Source organism: Pelodiscus sinensis, chromosome 2, assembly GCF_049634645.1.
Source record: "Pelodiscus sinensis isolate JC-2024 chromosome 2, ASM4963464v1, whole genome shotgun sequence".
Taxonomy (NCBI): domain Eukaryota; kingdom Metazoa; phylum Chordata; order Testudines; family Trionychidae; genus Pelodiscus; species Pelodiscus sinensis.
The window spans coordinates 83469204-83487773 of NC_134712.1; the positions used below are offsets into that span (position 1 = coordinate 83469204).

The following is an 18570-nucleotide window of genomic DNA, read 5'->3' on the forward strand; positions in this document are numbered from 1 at the left end:
CTTGATCTTAGAAATGAGAGCTAGCAAGTACCTTTTAGGGTCAATTGGTTAATCTGCTATTTTATGTTCTGAGATACCCTATGTGCTTTTTGTTAAGATTATTATTCATTACAATTATTTCTCAGTAAATATTTATATCACAGAAGAGTTCAAAGTCCCTGTTTTGAATTGGGGCTGTGGTGTGCTGAACACTTTACACAGAACAGAGCCTGTAGTCTCTAGTCTATGACCCAATGTGCACTGTAATTCAAAATATGTTAATAGATTCCTGAGACCTACCACCATATTGTTTTGTAAAGTGTTTCATAAGATAGCTAGCCTTGTTTACCCTGTAATAATTTGAAAGAGCAATAGCACCTGTATTGCAAGAATGATGTTTGAACTTCCAGAACTGCCAATCTCAAGTGTTCAAATATGATGAGTCATGTCCCCAATAACCATAAATTGGGCTTAAAAATCCTAAAGTTTAAATAATTATGATCATACATTTGGGGATTGCTTTATTCATCTTCTCATTTCTAAGGCCTTAGGATGCACGTGGGTCAGGTTCCTAAGCTTCCTCTGCAACCATGAGAATTAAAAACATACTTTTTATTTTAATGAAAGCTGAGATTCTTACCTACTTGCATAATTCCAGGAGGTGGGACTTTAAGTATTATAAGACTCATGAAAGTTGGCACAACACTAGAGCTCATTCAGGCTAATATACTTAGAAGTCTATAGAGACAAGGCATTGCCATAGTAGAAAGTTCCCTCTTACGCCTACTAATTGCAGTGGGCAACTAATTTCTGGAACAGAGCTATTGATCATCTTGTCTTTTGGTTCTTGGATTATATTAGAAATTCCACGAGGGCTGGCATAGCTTTGCAAACCAGATGGTAGTATACAGAGCCCTGTCTGAACAGGTTGGGCCTGTCCTATATTTTTGTATTCCCCAAGAGCAGCAATAATGAGAAATTGTAAGGAAAAAAAAGTATATACAATAATGACCAGAGAAATAATGTTAACAGCACTTTTCTAGCAATAACTTTAAAAAAAAAAGAGTGTTCACTGGACAAATGCAGGAATAGTTTCCCTAGACAAGAGAGGTCAGATCATTATGCACAAATGTGATGATAAGGGTTGATTTTTCTACTGATAAACAGGTTCTTCCACTGATTAAGTTACAACCTAATCACTCGTCTGTTTTCCATTAACACCTTCCCAAGCTTTTTGTTTTGATTTTACCATTTTTAATGTCTCTGAACCAAACACAAACAAACCTCCATTATTCATATATAGTCTCCCTTGTTTTCAGCTAATAGCTGTCTAGACTGTGGACTAGATAAAGACAGCCCATCAGTAACAGAAGAGCTATCCTATGAGGTTTCTTTCTCAGAATCCATTACAGTGGTCCCAAAAAGCAGAGAACGGCAGAACAACCAGAGATTCAAAAAGGATGATTCTGCTTCGCCTGTAAGTTTAAACCCCTCATATTGACTCAATAGTTCTTCTTTACTCCATTCATTTCCTGCTTCATTTTGCCCACTACAGTGAAGTCTCTTAAGCTATATTGGATTTCCCTCTATATATGTGTTTTAAGCTTTATTATATTTGTAAAGGCTTCTTGCTGTACTTGACTGTCACCCACCGGCAGCATTCACAGTGAGGCACCGAAACTGAAATGTGTGCTTAGTCATAGACACATCTATACCCAACACAATTTAGGATATATACCCCAATACTTAAAATTGTATTGCAAAGTGTCACCCACTAATATTTCACATAAAAACAAAGATCAGTTACTGGAACCGATTCTGCCAATCCACCTTTATTACTTTACCTACTTCCCTCCCTTTATCTGCATCCATATTCTCTACTTTCCTCAATATGGGTTTTAGTTTCCTGAGATCTGTTAGATGTGGGAGGAAGCGTGAACCTTGATTCTGTTCTCCAGTATCACAGATTGTCTCAGATTAGTGTTTGGCAAAGATACAGCATAGAAGTTACTAGATCAAGGAGTCAGGGACAGAAAGTTATTGTCCAACCAGGTATGCATAGTTGTAGTCTTTCAGCCAGATGGCATTCTCTCTCTGAGCCAGGTGGCAGCTTATTGATTCTGTCAGCTTCCAAGGGTTGTCCATTAAAACAGATTCATATCTTGAGAGGAAACTTGTGCCCTGACTCCCAAACTTGAGGTCTTTATGATCAGTTACGTCAAGGATGTAATCAAAACCACCATCCCACCATCCAATGAAAGTCTGAACACTGGTTCCAGACTTTAGCCAGATATATGAATCAAGCCATTAACTATATGGAAAAGTCCCATCAACATCTCACTAGCTATGAGGTCCTAAATTGAACCAGAATAGTTCTTGTCTGAATGGACACTGAATTCAAGAACCATCAGTTTGCACATATCTCATACCACCAATGGAGAAGACCTCAGGAACGCCACATTAGGGAAATAAGTATAAAGTAGATTATTTATGCCATGGAATATAGTCCGATTCCTCTGTGGTGATAATAATTTGAGCAACTTTGAGGAAACAAGCTTTCTTCCTAGTTATCCTGCTCCTATCATACTGAACTGTTCTCCTTGCTCCTGTTACTAGAAAACCTCTAACCTTTCCCTAATCCTCACTATAACATCCCACTCTGAATTCTAAAGATATTACCTATCCTTCTTCCAGCCATAAATCTAAACCTCCTAACTAGCCTGGCAGAGTAATCTGAGACAAGTAGCACACAGAAGGTGTCTTGGTACTGATGGTTACATAACTGAATAACTTCTGAGAAGCCCACAGATGTGTTTCAAGTGGACAATTTTGCATGCAAAACTGGGGGATTTGTGACTAGTATGTAGTATCTTATATGCACTTATACAACTAAGAAGCTCTGGAAGAAATTTTGCCTCCTAGGGTACGTCTAGACTACATGGCTCTGTCGACGGAGCCATATAGATTTGTTTGTTCGGCAAAGGGAAATGAAGCCACGATTTAAATAATCGCAGCTTCATTTAAATTTAAATGGCTGCCCCGCTCTGCTGATCAGCTGTTTGTCGGCAGATCGGGGCAGTCTGGACGCTCCTCTGCCGACATGAAAGCCCTTTATCGACCTCCCCGGTAAACCTCATTCTACGAGGCATAACGGGGAGGTTGATAAAGAGCTTTCAGCTCGGCATGGGAGTGTCCAGACTAGCGCTCTGAGCCAACAAACAGCTGATCAGCTGTTTTGTCGGCTCAGCGCGGCAGCCATTTAAATTTAAATGAAGCCGCGATTATTTAAATCGTGGCTTCATTTCCCTTTGCCGATCAGCCTAATTTACATGGCTCCATCGATAGAGCCATGTAGTTTAGACACACCCCTAAAGTGAAATCTTTTCCAGTGCTACTCCAGCAATGATGCACGTCCACACCATCCCTACACAGGGCTGTGTTCAAACTGCATAATCTAGCCCTCTGGGAACATGATTAAAGGAACGTAATCATAGATATTGGAGAAGTAACATCCTATTATCACATCAAATCCAGTCAAATACAGTACATAATCCCCCATACAGGAGATGTGTCAGATGGTAAATTGATGTTTGCAGCATATGATCTTGAGCCAAATACCAGAAATCTAATTTCTAAAACCATAGAGATTAAGTAAATTTAAAGTTTATCACAATGAGGTGTCACAATTTTAATGCTGTATAGCTTGCTAACTCTGTGGTTTGTGGTGCTCTATGCCATAGATTCTCAGTGCTTTTCTTACAAAGAGAGAGCTCCAAACCTCATGTTAAGACTACATCACACCAAAATGACTCTAGGAGACAGCAATCCATCATCAAAGTCACTTACAGTAATTATTTTAAATATTGTTTTTTTTTAGCCTTCTGTTTCATCCTTCAGGTACATCGCTGTTTTACTTTGCTTTGGTGGTGTATCATGGCAACATCTCTTATCATATGATTTATTAATTAATTTTTGGATTTTGGGGTCATTTTCTGTACTTCCCAATTTGGCCCAGAGAAGATATCTCGCTATGCTTCCTCTTGCACCCTGTTTAGGATCATATCCTGCTTTGTGTGTTGGAGATCATAGCCTTCTGCACTCAGTTCCTCTGTGATCTGCCAGAGTTTTGTCCTCTGTTGCTTTTAGAGCACAATGCAAGACCTATCATTTTTGTTAGCTTTTTCTTTGACTATTGTTTCTCTGTTTGATGGCTTTTATTGAGAGTGAGTTAGAACCGAGGCACTGAACCTGATCGCATTTTAATTAAATGAGAGGATTGGAATGACATCCCAAAAAGGTTTTTGGTTTTAAGATGGATGCCCAAGTAGAATTGACTTGTAGCACCATTTATTTAGTAAGTGCTTATGGCTGGTAGTCACTGGCTTGAATTGCATAACGATGCCAACGTTTAATAGAGCTATGCACAGTCAAGGTTTTTTGCATAATACTAATGATCATAATGACAACAAGATGCATAAAAAGAGCTTTTTTTTCATTCTTATTACAGTTTTACAGCATGGATACCATGTTAGAACAACACATATCCCGATGCAGCAATATTCCTATTTTCATGTGCCAGAAGCTGCAAATTAGCATTCAGTTCATGTAAACAATCCATGGATTTTACTTTCATGAGTATCTCTTAACCTTTTACCATTTAAGTTTCATATTATTCACCCTAAAGCAGTTCTTTGAAAGAAGCCAGACCCAGTGCCTATGTAATGCCAGCAGACCCCAATCATCATTGGCCAGGATCAAATTTGGGATCTCTGGAGCTTTAATGCATGAGCCACGACTGCATGAGCTAAAAGATGCATTTCTTTTAGCCAAGGATGTAACTAACAAGCTGGCTCTAGCTGATGTAGGTACCAGTAGAGGGAGACAGAACGCCACAGCAAACAGGCTTGGGTTACACCAACATGACATTAGGATGTAAGTGTTCTTGCTTCTAAGTAATGTACTTAGAACATCAGACCACACTTCCATCAAAGTGCCAAAAATATGCAGAACCACTTTCTCCATCACTGATATGCAGCCATTGTTGTGATGAAATGTGGCCTCTGTTTAACAGCATCAAGCAGTGTATGGAAGACTTAAGGGACATGGGGTGGATAATTAAACCCTATTGGAACTAGAGAGGAAAGTGTAGTTAGAATGTAGCTTAGCTAATTGTTAAAAATTGGAACATGTCCAGGACATCAAGGCTAACACCCCTGCTTTTACAAAAATTGCCAAGAGATCTATAATTGAGCACAAAGGATCAGGTGCTCAGTCTTACAACTCAGATTAAAATGGTCACCAGCCCAAGAGCCAGGAGTATGGGCTTAGCTCAGAGTTATTACAACTATCAAATCACTACCACATGACTTTTTGCAGCACTGGGGCATATCTTTTATTTAAAAAAAAAAAAAAGTCTTCCGAAAGAGTAATTTTAAAAGCTATGCATTTCTTGAGCTTGTGAAATAAAAACTTGTTTATATATATTTCTTCTAGAAATTTATTGTTCGAAAAAGTCGATTTGGCCTGACAGAAGTCGGAGACCTATCTCTTGAAGACATGAAGAAAATTCGCTATCTCTCTCTGATTGAATTAACAGCCTTCTATGATGCTTTGGGAATAGAACTAAAGAGGAACAGAACAGAAAGAATCAAAGGACGAGGTAAATGTACGGTGGTAGCTGGCTGACGTGTTTTGTGATTTGTAGTGCTTACCAAGAAGACACTTATTAGGCTTCACTTTCTCTCTTTCTTTTCAAATCTTGTTCAAAAAGAAAATGGTCTTTTTGGAGTCCCTCTCACGATCCTGCTGGAAAACGATCAAAAGAAGGTGCCAGGAATAAAAGTTCCTCTCATATTCCAAAAAGTGAGTAGAACAAAATCATGTATGGCTTGAATTTTCATCATTAGCATCGATACTCAATGCAGACATCAGATAAAAGATGACAGTCTTTAATGGCTTCAGGAGTTTGCAATTTATTTCTGTCCTTACGTTGTTATTTAAATTTCTCATGAGACTGAACCGCTGTTTTTTAATATCATGTGCATGCTGGGAGTTTTTTCCAGTTTCGGTGGTATATTTATAAAATATTGCATAGGAAAGGCACAGAACCAAGTGCATAGGATTCTGCTCCCTTTTTTTTTATTTGGCATATTTGGATTGATGAAATATTTTTGAAAGGAGAGCATTTATAATGTCACATGAATTCAAATTGCAGACGTGTTGTCTTTTCTGAGACTATAAAAAGTGAACTGGTGTCATTTGAATGAAATTCATAGAGCCAAGAAGATGGTCATTCAGCTGTACTAGTGTGAAGTAATAGCGACATCCAGTGGATGACTCAATTAGTCTCACATATACATATACACACATATACATGAAAATGTATATAGACATCCAATTTTAAGATTAAAGTCACATTCAATGAAAATATTGCCTGAAAGAAAACAAACTAATATATATGAATTTAGATAGAGTTAATTTTTTCATTTTGAAACAATTCATTTTGTTTTCATCAATCCAAAAATGTATTTTTGGTGGGAAAAAAATTTCATTTGAATCAATTTGCCCAACTGTAGATCTGATTGTCTATTAGAAAAATAGAGCTAGATTTGGAGGAGAACAATTAATAATGAAAATCCAGTGTCATGTGAATAAATGCAACACAATTATTTTTTCCAATTTTTATTCCAGAATTTGGAAAAATCCAGGCTTTTCCAAAATTTGGCCCATCTATACTGGGCCAAATTTTGGAAACTCCCTCTTTCGGAAGTTCCCTTCTACCTCATGGAATGAGGAAGACAGAGATTCCGAAAGAACGTTTGCGCTTCTGCAAAAAAGAGTAGAAGAGCAAACGTGTTCCCTGGATGCAGTGGGGTTTTTCCAGGATACATCCCGGAAAAACCCCTGCAGTGTAGACATAGCCTGAAAAAGCACAGGTTTAGGAATACAGAAAGTAGGATCCAAGTGATTTGCTGTTATTCTTGATGATAAACTACATCAAATGTTTTTTTAGGGGAAGCAGGTTTGCTAAAAGATAACTACTATTTTTAAATGGTGCTGTTGCATTTTAGCTGTTACTCAAGCTTGAGGCAACGGGTTTAGAAACGGAAGGGATTCTGCGAGTTCCTGGATCTGCCTCCAGAGTTAAGGTACCTGTATTTTCTCATTCTCCTTCTTGTAACCATTAGTCTGTAGAAAGTGGCAAAGTGTGTATAGAAAGATTTCCAGTCCCCGTTTTTACCAGCAAAAGCAGAGACTTGTGATTTGCTTCCCGAAACCAAGGATCATAACTTAGCATGGGCTAATATTAGAGGGCACATTGGCTCAAGTGCAGTTCTGCTCTATTAACTCACTATTAACTATTAACTTCCTCACCTGTGGGGTTTAGAAGTTATCTGACTTCCATGCCATTCAGAACTGCTATGATCTCACTTCTTTTATTTTAACTTATTTCAGAAATACTGAGGGTATGTTTTGAAATAACCTATTTTGGAATAACTATTCTGGAATAGCTTATTTTGAAATTGAGCTTGAGCTATGAAGCCAGTGGGCTCTTAGCTTAGGCTGTAGAGGTCTCTTGTTCTGAATTCTGGCTGTAAATGATCTAAGTGCCTCTACATGGAACAGTGAACCACACTAGGTATGTGGGTTACATATGCACATGCTATATCATGTCCTGTTCTGCTTTTGTGACCTGTATCCAGAGAATCACTTTGATCTGTGTCTGTGTGTGTCTGACTTTCCTATACTGGGTGGTTAAGTCAAACATCCACATGAACCATATCATGTGTTTTATTTGAGTTTGTATTCATTTAAGTGTGTCCAACAAGTCAACCAATGAAGGGCAGGGGAAAGGATTTCCTTAAGTAGTTACAGATTTCATCCTTCTGAGCCATTATACATTATCATTTCATGAGGATCTCAGGGTATTCCAATTTAACGTAAATTCTTGTTTTAAAAAAAATGAAAGGCATATGGATGTGATTAAAAGTTACTGTTTTAAATAATAAAAAAGAAGAAGAAATAAATATATTTCCTTCTGCCTTTCAGATGTGTGGTAGATACTGAAGCAAAATGTCAAAATGCATGTTAAAGTATTCTTTGGTGAGCTCAGGAACAAAATGAAATAACAAATACACACAGAAGGCTATTACAAGAATATATTTCTACAATATAATTACTCACAAATTTCTTTTATGTATGTCTTGAGAAGTCGATGTCTCCTCTCAGTTCTCTCTATTTCTAGAACCTTCCTTCTGTTCTTGAAATACTAACAGCAAAATCTTGAAGGCTCGCTCTCTGCCCTTGTGCTTTCAATGAGGGGATGAGCCTTGCTCTATGCTCATCAGTCAGGGCATGTTTTCCTGGTGTTTGAATGGATTAGGTTTAAGGGATGAGACTGTAAAAGAGATTAAGAAGACAGAGAATTCAGCCAAAGAAGTGTGCAAGTAAGAATGGTATTGTAACACTATACACCAAATCCTGAATGACTTTATATTTCTTTTGTGCCAATAGTTTTGCTTCATTATAGGTAATAGTATTTGATATGTAACTTCCTTCCATTGATGTGAGGCATGTTCAGCCCACTATTCATTTTTAGCAACTCTTCTTTCTGAATATTTTCTTGCAAATTGCTAATGCAGATTTGATGAAAATCTGATTAAAAATTGCCCAAGAAATGTGGAACCAAATCCTGCTCAAATAAACAGTCCCATTGAAATCAACACCACCTTGTGTCTGTAAGGCAAAAACAGCTATGAGTGATTAGAAATGCTACTTGTAATAATTATGAATGAGAAGACAATAGTGAGCCAGACAAGGCCATTTTCAAGAGACAAAGGCACAAACCAGACTACCATATTTGTAAGGCCTTCTGGAGAACAGGATTTATACATGTGTTTTAAGAAGCTTTGCTTTCTAGCTTTCAAGTAGACTAGAGCAACAATCTGTTAAAAGGAAAATTACCCTTTGCCTAGGCTAGTTCTGATCTTCATATAACACATGGGCTGTTTTTCTTAATTTATATTGGCAAGTTTTCTCCTCTTAGGAGATGGTAACTTATCAGTTTTGTGTTGTGGTCTTCAGCACTGTCAATAAAATATTCCTCTTCACTTAGAACTTTTTCACATTCAGGATAACAATGGTGAATCTCATTGTAAGACATTATCTTCCCAATCCTGGAATCTTCTTCAGATATCACAGTCAGGGTTTGGTTGTTTTGTTTTGTGGGGTCATTTTTGTTTTTAGTTTGTTTCCAAACTGTAATTCAAAGCTTGGACCAAATTCTTTTTCTCTGCTGAGTCTCTTTATGTTCTCCATTGACACACATATAGGATTTTAACTACTTACATTTCATTGCTGATTGGACCTTGTTCTGGAGCACAGATGCCAGAAAGGTTTAAATAGGAAGCCAGATTGATAGAATAACTACTATTTTACCTGCCTGAAGGTTTTGGAGGTGGTAGAGTTATGTCAGAGTACTGAACTGGTACCATGTAGGTCAAACAAGTTGAGGCTTATCTAAAAATAAGACTAATGAAGAGAAGCAAGGATTTCTGTCTACTGAAAAGCAGCCTCCATTATGACCACACATGGGAGAGCCAGCTGGGGCTACCTGAAGAAGAGCTCTGTACAGGTCAAAAGCTTGCCTCCTTCACCAAAAGAAGGTGATCAAATAAAAGATATCATCTCAAGTACCTTGTCTCTCTAATGGAAACTACTGGCATGTATAAAACACATACAGATTAAATGACTTTGAGGATCCTAATCCCTTGTGTTTAAGAGGATGTAGAAATGTTTGTTCCATTTCAAACTCTATACTTCACAAAACTGTCTTTGTTGTTCATGGCATTCGGGAGATAAAATAAAGCTCACCTGTCAGCAGCTATAATTAAAATAAATCACCTTCTTTTGTCTTACAGATTCTCCATCAAGAAATTGAAACAAAATTTCATGAAGACACATTTGACTGGGACCAAGTTCGAAACAATGATGCAGCAGGACTGCTGAAGATGTTTATAAGAGAACTCCCAAGCCCCCTCTTCACTGTAGAATATCTGCCTGCCTTCATCACACTAGTGGAAAGTATGTAGAAAGAAATGAATGTAAATGGACACATCTGTAAACTACAACTGAGCTAAAAAGAGAAAAGAGATTGCCAGTATCTCATTATCATTTTGGTGTCCCATAAGCCTTCTTCTCAAATGGCACTTGGAGTATCTGGCTAAACATATAGGTGTATTAGCAAACAGCTATTTAAAGCAGAATGTTGTAAATAAGTGGTTGAAAACTGGCTTTTGTACATGGATTTTACCATATTTGATTGTTATTAGATTTTGTTTTCTTTCATGAAAGGTTATTTTTGATCAGGCTCTGCAGGCAAGATGCTTGTGAAAGGCTTCAGGCGGCTAAGTTTTGGGTCCTAATTCTCTCATGCATTCAGCTCCTGAGCCACTTTTTCTATTTTGAGAAAATTGTGACCAAGCAGTCTGTCTATGTCAAAGAAGGAGGGCAGTTCCACAAGTTGACTCCATCTTGCAAACCAGCACATAGGCTGGTCATGAGGCTTACCTGAATGCATGGAGCTAGGACCCCACAGAGGGGAGTATGAAAGAAGTGAGGTTGATTAGAGGTGCCTGTGCTTTTCACTCCATACGCAGTATAGCAGCAGCAACACTTCCTTTTCTTCCCCTTTCTCGTCCCCACCATCAACTCTTCATATTAGGTAGCTCCATATGGTGCTTCCAGGAGTCATATCCTGCCCCTCCCTGCCAGCAGTGGCTAGTGCCTTTATGGCATGATGTCCTTTGCAAACCTACATTCATGCTATGCATTTTTACAGAGAGACAGATTTGGGAGTAGGCACAAGAGTGAAATTATAACTAAAAAGAATACAAAATCCATCCACAATCTAGTGGCAGCTGGGTTCAGTAAATCATTTAACAAAGTTAGTCTGAAATTATCCTGAAAATACACTTTGCTGTGCCAATTTAAACTCAGAAGTACTATGTTGTAGAAGGGTGATCTGATACACAAAAGAATCCCACAGTGACATCAAAGAAGAATTGGCCTTATGTGAGCCAGGGAATAGGTTATTCAGGGAGCATCTCCCCAGAGAGAAGAGATTGTTCTTATGATCCTTGCACCCTATAAAGCTTGAGTTAAAAATTCTGTGCATCATCTTGTATCATTCAATTTCCTCCTTCCTATTTGCCCAGACTAGTCCAGTAGAATTATAGACACAAGTCATGTTAAGGGAAAAACACTCATTACACTTAGGATACTCTGGTGAAAGGCCAACATTTAATTAGAAGAAAAAAATGTCATGTATCAGAGCAGCATCTGAAGTTTCTGAATAATTTATCAGTGTAACCTTTCCCCTTTAAAAGTAATGCTATAGTTTGTCTTTATGGCCCTATAGTAGCTGAAGATGAAAGCAGAGATAAAGTTCCAGATCCACAGCTATAGAGGAACTCAAGAGTGTGAGTGAAAAAGAGACCTTATGATTTCCCTGATCCCGTGATGACTATAGGCCATTCATTCCCAACCAGTATTTCCCTAAATTAACTCCAGGGAGGGGGGTGACATAGGAGTTATGATTACACTGTTGTAGTTACGAAGTAGCCTCACCATGCATTTCACAGCTCTTTCTAGCACAGGTCTCATGGAAATTATGACTTTTAAAATATTAATTATTATATTCTTAGAAGTCTCCAATGTCAAGTTACAGTTACAAGCTTTGCATCTGCTGATCATGTTGTTGCCTGATGCCAACAGGGATACAGCCAAGGTAGGTGCTCTCATCTGCCTTTTGTTTACTTTTAAATGAGTCAAGGTTTGTTAGTAACAGCAAATGATCAGATTCTCCCTCCCACCCACAAATATTCATATTAGTATCATTCTTAAAGTTTCTCTAGTTTTCTGGGGAATTTCTAATGGAACACAGCCATTTGTGCTTATTAGGAATAATATCTGTTATGGATGTAGCCCCTTGCTTGATAGTGGGTGATTCACAAATACATTATTTTTAATTGTATTAATTATTGGTAGGTATTTACCAGATAGTTTAGATCAATAACATTCACACTGTTGGCTTTTGCACAGTGTTCTCTTTGATGGTTCATAAATCATGTGTGTTACGTATCCATTTATTTCCAGTTTTGTTTCATACTTTGTCTACATTCCAGATGTTCAGATTTTGTTTATAATTGTTTCTAATCATATATACCCAATACTATGTATTCGTAGGGTTCCATGGCCAACCAAGTAGGGCTTTGTTCCTGGAACTGGCATTGTCTTACTGGGTGACCTCAGATAAGACATTCCATTTCCCTGTCCCTTTGCCAAGGGAATCCTGATATCGACCTCCACTACAAACCACTTTGAAATCTTAATGATAAAAAATGCTATGTAATAAATAGATAATATGAATAGTTGCATTTGGCCAAATTTCATACCCATGAACCGTATTTCACAGGGCAGTCCACAAGCCAGTAGTGCTAATAATTATGGATGATAAATTATTAAATGAAACAGAATTAGAAAAGTAAAGGCAAAATGTGAATGTTCTTATCTTTCCCCATCTGTAACAAAGCATCATTCTAACTTAGAAATGTCTTCAACAAAATGTCTGTTGTGTGTTTACCGTACAAGGCAGTTGCTTACATAATGTTATAAAATGCAGCCTACTCATTCGAGTGAAAGCCTGAATAAATAGTTGATTCCTGAACTACATCCAAAAGGGCACCAAACTGCCCTTGATACTGGAACTGATGCTCAACAGTAATTCTAGAGTTGAAGCCCAACTGAGAACTCCTTACTTCTATCATCCCAGAGTTAGCATCTTGGATCTATTGACAGACGTGTAGGGTTGCTACTTAAGGAGAGAGGTTGTCATTAAGGTAGTCAGGACTCAAACAATGTAGGACATTTCGATCAAAATCAGTATCTTGAATTGTATGTGGAAACCAGATAGTTAGCATCATTTATAGAATAGAGATGCAATATGGGCTAAGTAAAGGCCTAATTCACACTCTATTGAAGTCAGTGAAAAGCCTCCAGTTGACTTTAATGGGTTTTAGATTGTGTGCTGCATACTTTGGATAAGATCTATTCATGTTATATACTTGGTGATATGAGATATTACTAAGTGTTTTTTAAGAACCAACCCAGGTAGGGCACATTGTAGTAGTCCAATCTGGAGGACACAAAGACTTTTCTAAGTACCACATCCAAGAGGAGAGGTTCCATCCATCTAGCCAAGTGCACTGTGGATTTGAAAACATGGTACTCACGTTGTATGTGATGATGCATTGTACTAAGTATGAGCGGTACTGCTTTCCCTAGGCCTTTCTGCAGTTCCTGAAGAAGATAGTTGCTAATGAAGGGAAAAACAAAATGAATTTATGGAATGTTTCCATGATTGTTGCACCAAATCTCTTCATCTACAAAGGCAAACATGCAAACAAAGAAGAGATGCAAGCAGCAGCCACCACGGCACACATTGTGAGACTTTTAATTAAGTACCAGGACATCCTGTGGACAGTGAGTAATGCTGACTATAGTATATGTGCTTTGGTTCCCATATTAGTTTTTCTAGATTTCGGAGCCTACCTTTGCTATAAGATGCAGCCATAAATAGACAAGGAAACATGCCTAGAACACATAGATGACAATGCTGAAATTAATTTCTGTACAATGCTTTGATCCATTAGCCTTTTGTTCACTTGCTATGTAAGCTTGAACTTTGCCCCAAGTGAGAGCATTAATATACTGTAACCACCAGCTAGCTTTAAGTTTGTCCAAAATGTTGTTTGCAGGCCATTTCTATAAAGGTTTCTTTCATGCCTTCAAATTTGGTAGCTCTTATACTTATCTTTCTATGTGTACAGTGTGGCATTGGGCTTTTACTACAGCATGGCAAGCATGAAACTCTTCACTTGTATTGTATTACTTAAGAGTGTGACTGAAGATAGAGGCCAGCATTACTCACTGGCTTGTCACTCTTTTATTCACTTTTTTGAGGTCGGGATAGAGCTGTTCATTCCAAGATTACTCACTCAAATCCAGTCCATATCAATACTGAACAGGAGTCATTACCATCTGACAACTTTTGGTGGCCTGCATGAATTTCTTGGCAACCCTTGCTTCCTTTCCTAGGAGACAAAGGGGACAGCCCCATGGTTAGGGCACTAGCACTAGACCCAGAAAATACCTGCTTGTGCCATAGACTGCTTGTATGACTTGGGGCAAACATTTACTCTGTGTGTGCCTTAGAGTTCAGGGTTTTCAAACTTTTTTCTCATGACCCAGTTAAAGAAAATTGGTGATGCCCGCAACCCAACATCATTTGACTGGAGTATGAGCTCCAGGATGAGGCTAATGATGGGAGCTTTGGTGTGTAGAAGGGGGCTCCGGCTTTGTGGATAGTAGGGCTGGGGTAGGAGTGGCTTACCCTGAGCAGCTCCTATTCAGCGGTGCATCAGAGATGCTGAGGCAGGCTTCCTGCCTCTCCTGGCACTGCAGACCATGCCGCTCCCAGAAGCAGCCAGCAGCAAGTTCCAATGGGAGTGCAGAGCTAGTGGTTGGGGTAGAGGCAGCGTGACGAGCTCTGTGCACTCTCCCCGCCTCCTCCACCAAGGATAATAGTTCTTCTGCTCCCCACAGAAATGTTGTGAGTGTGGCATTACAGATCTGAGGTGCTCAGGAACTATGGTAATGGAAGACATGTAAATCCATAAGGTAGAGCTAAAATATATTATTATAACTGGCGTTAGTAATCATCCTTGTTGATAGCTTCATCACAGAAGTCATAGATTGAAATGGCATGGGAAATGTGCCATCATTTTAACCCAAGGGGTGGGCGAGTGTTATTGGGGATGTCTCCTGGGAATAAACGGAACTTTGGTGTTCAGTGCTTTCTATTTGGCACCTGTCACAATCACTGGCATCGCTTTTTGGTGTGGAGAAGGGTTTTTTCATCCTCTTGCATACACTCTGGGTTTCCTCTCCCTAGGTCCCATCCTTCCTGATTTCTCAAGTAAGAAAGATGAATGAGGCTGCAATGAGCAACACCAAGAGACAGATGATGTTTGACAAAGGTGTGAGAAGATTGCTGAGGAGAAAGACCATGGAGCGAGAGAGACCTGAAAGATCAGAGGTACATTCAGACATAAATGACAGCTTTGAGTTCCATCGCGTCCACTAATCTTTTCAATCCCCCAGTGCTTTCTCTCATGCGTGTGAAAAATCTCCTGACAAATTGCCTCAAGCAGCTACCAGTTTAAATCCTTTCTTGAAATCCACCAATGTTGTGATACTAGCAAATCACTCCCCTCTGGCACTGGATTAGACAAGTGGCAAGCTCCCACTTTATATTTTTTCCCTTATCTTCCACTCACGTCTCTGTCTGACTGTTTTGTCCCCCCTATTACATCCTGTCTGGCAGAAACTGAATTCTCTGGGACAGGGACTATCTTTGTTCTTTTCCATACAGTACCTAGAGCAACAGGACATTTACTGCAAATTTTCCAGGCCCTACTATAATACAGATGAATAATAATTAACATGTTCCTGCGGCTTTTATGAGACAAATTTTACCAGAGAGGAACAATGTGAGTTAACATGTTAGAATAGGCTTCATATTCACAGAAAAAATGTTTTCAATTTAAAAGAAAAATGCTCTTGACTTAGACACTTAACTTTACTCAGTATGGCTCCCACCTGGATCTTAACACATGACAGAATGAGGAGCAATGGTCACAAAGTGCAGTGGGGGAGGTCTAGGTTGAATATTAGGAAAAACTATTTAACTAGGAGGGTAGTGAAGCACTGGAATGGGTTATCTAGGAAGGCAGTGGAATCTCCATCCCTAGAGGTTTTCAAGGCCCAGCTTGACAAATCCCTGAGGGTATGTCTACACTACAGCACTAATTCGAACTAACTTAGTTCGAATTAGTTAATTCGAACTAAGCTAATTCGAATTAGCGCATCTAGTCTTAAAAACTAGTTCGAATTAGCGGGGTTAAGGATGGCCGGAAGCAGTGCCGGCAGGGCATCAGATGAGGACTTAGAGCGTGGAGCTGCTGTCTCAGGCTAGCCGAGGGCTGTGCTTAAAGGGACCCGACCCCCACCCCGGACAGACAGTTCTCAGGGGTTCCCTGCTTACAAAGCAGTCCTGGCTTGGAGTGCCCTGAGTGTCCACACCCGGCACATCACAGCACTCGGCCATCAGCACAGCTGCACTTGCCGCAGGCTGCCATCCGGGGGGGTGGTCAATCGGGGGGCTGCAGGAGAGCTTCCATCCCGAGGAGCCCGCAGAGCCACCCCAGTCCTCCCCATCGGGGGCTCGTACCCCATTCCTCCCTCACCTCCTTCCACTTACCCCTCCCTAGCCCCCCTTCCTGATGTACAAAATAAAGGACAGATGTGTTCTAAAATACAAACTCTCTTTATTCCACAAAACTGGGGGAGACTGGGAAAAGGAGGTGGGAGAAGGGAAGAGAGAGGGTGGGAGAGGGGAGGGGGAAAACTGGGAGGACGGAGCTGGAAGGGGGAAGCAAGGGAAAGGAGGGGGTGGAGAAACTCAGGGATCAGCGGTGGTGGTCTCGCTGGGCCAACCGCCTCCCAGCACGGCGAGGGAGGGGGCCTCGGCGTCCCTTGGGGGATGGGGCGGAGGGTGCGGAAGTTGAGGTGGGGGGTGTGGACATTGAGGAAGAGGGTGTGGGGATTGAGGAGGAAGAGGTGGGAGGGGGGGCAGGAGTGGGAGGAGGGACAGTAGTTGGGGGGGCAGCAGGCGCAGGACTGGCACGGGGCACCATGCTCTGCAGCAGGACCTGCAGGTTTGTGCTCAGCCCTCGGACCTCAGCCAGCTGCTCCTGGTGGAGCTGGAGGTCTGCCCGCATCCAGGCCTCCAGTGTGCGGTGCACGGCTCGCAGGTCCCCCAGGTGCTGGTCCCAGTACTCCTGCTCCATGCTGGCGGTCCGGAGCAGGCCGCGGGTGCGGGAGCATGTCCCAGGTGGGGTGGTGCACCCTGCACGAGCAGCTGGTGCAGCTGTAGAGAAAGAAGAGAAGTGGTCAGTTCTCCCTGGGGACGCAGAGGATGATGCCCAGCCCCCTCCCACACCCCGCAACGTGAGGGTGACCGTGTCCTGCACCGTCAGAGCCGCTGTGCTTGTACAGAGGCCATGGTCAGGATGTCTGGCTCTCCCCGGGACTGGGAGCTGCCCCAAGACCGCACCCATGTCCCTGTGCCATGTATAGTGTGGCCGGGGCAGTGGGGAGGAGGGGTGATGTCCCCTGCCTCCATGTAGAGGGGACATGTGAAGGGAAAGCATCCTGCTGGGTCCCGCCCCGGGGTCGGGAGCATGTCAGGTCTCTTCGCACAAGCATGTGCCTATTGGGCCATAGCCCCTGGGTGTCACTCAGCTGGAGCCACCTGCCCAAGGGACGCATGGTGCATGCACAGGTGTCTGCGTGATCTGTGGAAGGCATGGCCCACGTGCGTGGTCTCTGGTCTCCCTCCCCTACTTACCTGGTACGGTCTCCCTGGATGACCCTGCCGACTCCGGTGCTGGGACATCCTGCGGTGACCCCTCTGGTGTGCCCGGGTCAGGGCCCTCCGGTCCCAGCTCACTGTCCCCCGGGCTGGCACGGACCGCCCCACCCCCAAGAGTCGGTTGAGGGCAGGGAAGTAGGGGCAGGTGGCAGCCCATGCTGCGGCGCCGCCCCTGGCGGCCCTGGCGTACGCCTGATGCAGCTGCTTGACTTTCAGGCGCACCTGCTCCTGGGTGCACCTGTGTCCCTTTCGGGCCATGGCGGTTGCTATGCAGCCGTAGACAGTCGCGTTCCTCCTCCTAGTGCGGAGATCATGGAGATTGGCGGCCTGCCCCCAAACCTCAATGAGGTTCATGACCTCCACACTAGTTCAGGAGGGCGTGCGCCTTCTACGGCCCCTGGCTGGCCCCTGGGTGCTGGGGGACTGGGCAGGGGACACGTCACTGCCACTGGCTGCCTGGCTCATCCTGCGGCCACTGGGTCAGGGGCAGAGACTGCTGGCAGGGCTGTTTCTGCAAAGTGCTGTCTGGCCAGTCTACCCCTTTAAGGGCCTGGGGCTGGGGGAGAGGAGAGGAGTTTTCCTGGTTGTGCCCAGAGAGGCCACCAGGGGGAACTTGGGAAGGGCTAGCCTCCCACTAGTTCGAACTAAAGGGCTACACAGCCTTTAGTTCGAACTAGTAAGTTCAAACTAGGCGTTAGTCCTCGTGCAATGAGGTTTACCTAGTTCAAACTAAGCGCTCCGCTAGTTCGAATTAAGTTTGAACTAGCGGAGCGCTAGTGTAGCGCCTATCAAAGTTAATTCGAACTAACGTCTGTTAGTTCGAATTAACTTTGTAGTGTAGACATACCCTGACTGGGATGATTTAGTTGGGTTTGGTGCTGTATTGAGCAGAGGGTTGGACTTGATGACCTCCTGAGGTCTCTTCCAACCCTAATATTCTATGATTCTATAAATCTGACAAGCCTGAAGCAAACTGAATTGTCATGCAGAAGAAGCTGATTTGAGAACAATCTTGAAACTTGATAGGTTGCTAAGAC

General features: G+C 41.8%; 1 protein-coding gene across 5 annotated transcripts in view; it reads left to right on the forward strand.

Moving 5' to 3' along the window:
* The window catches only part of ARHGAP28 (Rho GTPase activating protein 28), a 140619-nt gene that overhangs the window by 80328 nt on the left and 41721 nt on the right, over positions 1 to 18570 (forward strand). For all 5 annotated transcript variants that reach the window (XM_075920948.1, XM_075920949.1, XM_075920950.1 and 2 more), the window contains 8 exons: positions 1299 to 1456; positions 5473 to 5638; positions 5750 to 5841; positions 7050 to 7127; positions 9900 to 10062; positions 11685 to 11767; positions 13324 to 13521; positions 14993 to 15136. In XM_075920948.1, the coding sequence (XP_075777063.1) occupies positions 1299 to 1456; positions 5473 to 5638; positions 5750 to 5841; positions 7050 to 7127; positions 9900 to 10062; positions 11685 to 11767; positions 13324 to 13521; positions 14993 to 15136 (1082 nt within the window). The remainder of the gene's footprint in view (positions 1 to 1298; positions 1457 to 5472; positions 5639 to 5749; positions 5842 to 7049; positions 7128 to 9899; positions 10063 to 11684; positions 11768 to 13323; positions 13522 to 14992; positions 15137 to 18570) is intronic.